The 3,475-nt window shown below is 52.6% G+C and overlaps 1 protein-coding gene across 2 annotated transcripts; it reads left to right on the forward strand.

Moving 5' to 3' along the window:
* Window positions 1–484: 484 nt before the first annotated feature.
* LOC115842171 (chromodomain Y-like protein) lies at window positions 485–2,119 on the forward strand. Of its 2 annotated transcripts, XM_030836841.2 has the most exons (2): window positions 485–1,175; window positions 1,236–2,119. In XM_030836841.2, exons 1-2 carry the CDS (start codon window positions 485–487, stop codon window positions 2,117–2,119), a joined length of 1,575 nt encoding a protein of 524 aa, XP_030692701.1. The 2 variants fall into 2 exon arrangements, with proteins under 2 accessions (XP_030692701.1, XP_030692700.1); XM_030836840.2 differs by having other exon boundaries at window positions 485–2,119.
* Window positions 2,120–3,475: the final 1,356 nt, after the last annotated feature.

The following is a 3,475-nucleotide window of genomic DNA, read 5'->3' on the forward strand; positions in this document are numbered from 1 at the left end:
AAACCAGCTTTACAACAAAGGCTAAAGGAACTTCTCTAGGCAGGAAACACAAGAGAAGGAAAAGACCTACAATAACAAACCCAAAATAATAAGAAAGAGGAAGATTTTTGCACTACACCGGAGAGGGGGAGCCGCGGAGCCAACGCGCCGCAGTGCACGGCCGCCGCGCCCCACCCCGGACCGGCCGCGCCCCACCCCGCCCCGCCCCGCCCCGCCCCGCGGCTACGCAATGAACCTGAGCCCGAGCCGGCCCGCCCGGGAGTGAGCGCGGCGCGGAGAGCACGTTGCGTAGCTGCTCCTGCGCACAACCCAGCCGGCGGCCCACACCGGCGGGAGTGAGCACCGGTCCGCACCCGACCGGCGCCGGAGCCGAGCGGAGCCGGAAGCGCAGGCCACGCAGGGACCCAACTGAAACAAAGTGTCGGCCGCCGGCTGCGCGGCGCCTCAACGGCCTTGCCCCACGCCCCCAGCTCTACCGCCCACCATGGCCTCCGAGGAGCTGTACGAGGTTGAAAGAATCGTTGACAAAAGGAAGAACAAAAAAGGGAAGACGGAATATTTGGTCCGGTGGAAGGGCTACGACAGCGAGGACGACACCTGGGAACCAGAGCAGAACCTGGTAAACTGCGAGGAGTACATCCACGACTTCAACAGGCGCCACACCGAGAAGCAGAGGGAGGGCCCCTTCACCAGGGCCAACCAGGCCTCCCCGAACAACGCTAGGAAGCAGATTTCCAGGTCCACCAACAGCGGCTTTTCCAAGGCCTCTCCTGAATCGCTAGTGGTTGGCAAAGAGCAGGAGCCCAAGGCCAGCCCGCTGTTTGCCACCAGCCAGAAGTTCAGGAAGGACCCAGCCCCGTCCCTCTTGAACCGGAAGAACATGGACCTGGCCAAGTCAGGTATAAAGATCCTCGTGCCCAAGAGCCCCATCAAGAGCAGGAGCGCGGTGGACGGCTTTCAGAGCGAGAGCCCCGAGAAACTGGACCCCGTCGAGCAGGGGCAGGAGGACACGGTGGTGCCGGAGGTGGCGGCCAAAAAGCCGGTAGGAGCTCTGCTGGGCCCCGTTGCCGAGCGTGCGCAGATGGGGAGCCGGCCCCTGATACACCCGCTGGTGCCACAGGTGTCCAGCCCTGTTACCGCGGCTATGGCCACGGGGCTAGCCATGAACGGGAAAGGTTCCTTCCCATTCATGGACGTGCTGACGGCCAACGGGATGACCAGCCTGCAGACGTCAGTCACGGGCATGACGGCCGGGAAGAGGAAATTCATCGATGACAGACAAAACCAGCCCTTCGACAAGCGACTGCATTTCAGCGTGAGGCAGCCGGAAAGCGCCTACAGGTACAGGGACATCGTCGTCCGGAAGCAGGACGGCTTCACCCACATCCTGCTGTTCACGAAGTCATCCGAGAACAACTCTCTCAACCCAGAGGTGATGAAGGAAGTGCAGAGCGCCCTGAGCACGGCCGCTGCCGACGACAGCAAGCTGGTGCTGTTCAGCGCCGTGGGCAGCGTCTTCTGCTGCGGCCTTGACTTCATCTACTTCATTCGGCGCCTGACCAACGACCGGAAGAGAGAAAGCACGAAGATGGCCGAGGCCATCAGAAACTTTGTGAATACTTTCATTCAGTTTAAGAAGCTTATTATTGTAGCCGTAAACGGCCCAGCCATTGGACTAGGAGCGTCCATCCTGACTCTCTGTGACGTGGTTTGGGCCAATGAGAAGGCTTGGTTCCAAACACCCTACACTGCCTTTGGACAGAGTCCAGATGGCTGTTCCACCGTGATGTTTCCCAAGATTATGGGAGGAGCATCTGCGAATGAAATGCTGCTCAGCGGACGGAAGCTGACGGCGCAGGAGGCGTGCGGCAAGGGCCTGGTCTCCCAGGTGTTCTGCCCCGGGACCTTCACCCAGGAAGTCATGGTCCGCGTTAAGGAGCTCGCCTCCTGTAACCCGGTCGTGCTCGAGGAATCCAAGGCTCTGGTGCGCTGCAACATGAAGCTGGAGCTGGAGCAGGCCAACGAGCGGGAGTGCGAGGTGCTGAAGAAGATCTGGGGCTCGGCCCAGGGCATGGACTCCATGTTCAAGTACCTGCAGTGGAAGATCGACGAGTTCTGACGGCCGGGCTGCCCCAGACGACCCTGTAGTCGCATCGCGCAGGCCGGCTGGGGCTCCCTGGGGTGCGGACCCATCCTCACAGCCTGAAACAGGTTCACGTGGAGCTCACTCTTGGAAGCAGGACTTGAAACAGCCAAGCTATTTGTTACCAAGGAGTCTTTAAGTACTGTAACTTTAAATAACTACAAAGCTTGTCCAAACGTCATTATTTTATACTTAATACACACACAGGTATAAAAGTATAATTGTGAGCTCTGGGCTGCTCTTTGAGGCTCTACTTTTTGTTATCTTTGGCTAGTACTGTATAAAAAAGGAGTGTGTTTTCCTGGTTTGGGTGTCAGAAAAGTCTGGAATAATGTTTGTTTTCCTTGTTTTTTCCTTCTAGAAAACAGAATCTAAAGAGGTGTTAGCCCACCTCGCCCCCCACCCCCACCCTAAATAGAAATACGGAAAGATCTGAGGCATGCCCTTGTCTCCAGGAAGGTACAAAACGTCAGAGATGGAAACTTCTCAATCGAAAGGAAGACTTATTCTTTTAGGTTAAGTATTTCTGATTAAACACCCACTGCTGAATATACCCCCAGACTAAAACACACCTAGGATTCATGCTGAGAAATCAGTTGATTCTGCCTTCTTTCTTAAATATGTCCGATTCTTACCCAGTTAACAGGAAGAAACCACTCTCTCTCTAGGGGAAAGCTTGTTTTGCAGTGTTAGCAAATCACTGAATAGCTAAGTATGATCTCTAAGTTATAGGGGGTTTATAATTAGTTTTTTTGACCCATTTGAAAAAATAACTATATAAGTGCTTCTTGTTACTGGGTGAGAACTACTTTATATACAGTTTTGGTTTTCTATTTGCAGATATGATTGATGTATTACACCAAAAATAAAGTATTTTTATGTTTATAGAGTGTAATTTTTTGGTTCACTTAGAATATATTTTATTTAATAAGTTAAAATTCTTTTGGCACACTATTAAATGCAGAAACTCCTTTTTAAGATAAAAAACTACCTTATATCGACGTTTAATGTTCTCGGTCTCTGCTTTCATGTCTACACAATATACCAAGTACAGGATTCTGTCTGAGAGTGCCCTGTGTAAATAGACGTCCGCATTCCTGCCAGGAGTGGGGACTGATTCCTGATTCCAGACGCCTATCATTCGGTAGGCTTCTGAGCTTGCAATCATATTGAATGTATGAAGAATGAAATAAAATCAAAGCCTTATTTTTGTACAGTTTTGAAGTTTATACTTAGAACCGACCACCTCCTGGCCTTGTGGAGAGCTGTACAGCGTGTAAATCTGCCTTTACCATGGATTGGCTGGTGCAGTATTTTTGCATCTGTGGGACC

This window comes from Globicephala melas, chromosome 4 (genome assembly GCF_963455315.2).
Source record: "Globicephala melas chromosome 4, mGloMel1.2, whole genome shotgun sequence".
Lineage (NCBI taxonomy): Eukaryota > Metazoa > Chordata > Mammalia > Artiodactyla > Delphinidae > Globicephala > Globicephala melas.

Bases quoted from the DNA above. Each gene is read 5' to 3' on its own strand.
- LOC115842171 (XM_030836840.2), top strand. From the start codon at position 485: ATGGCCTCCGAGGAGCTGTACGAGGTTGAAAGAATCGTTGACAAAAGG.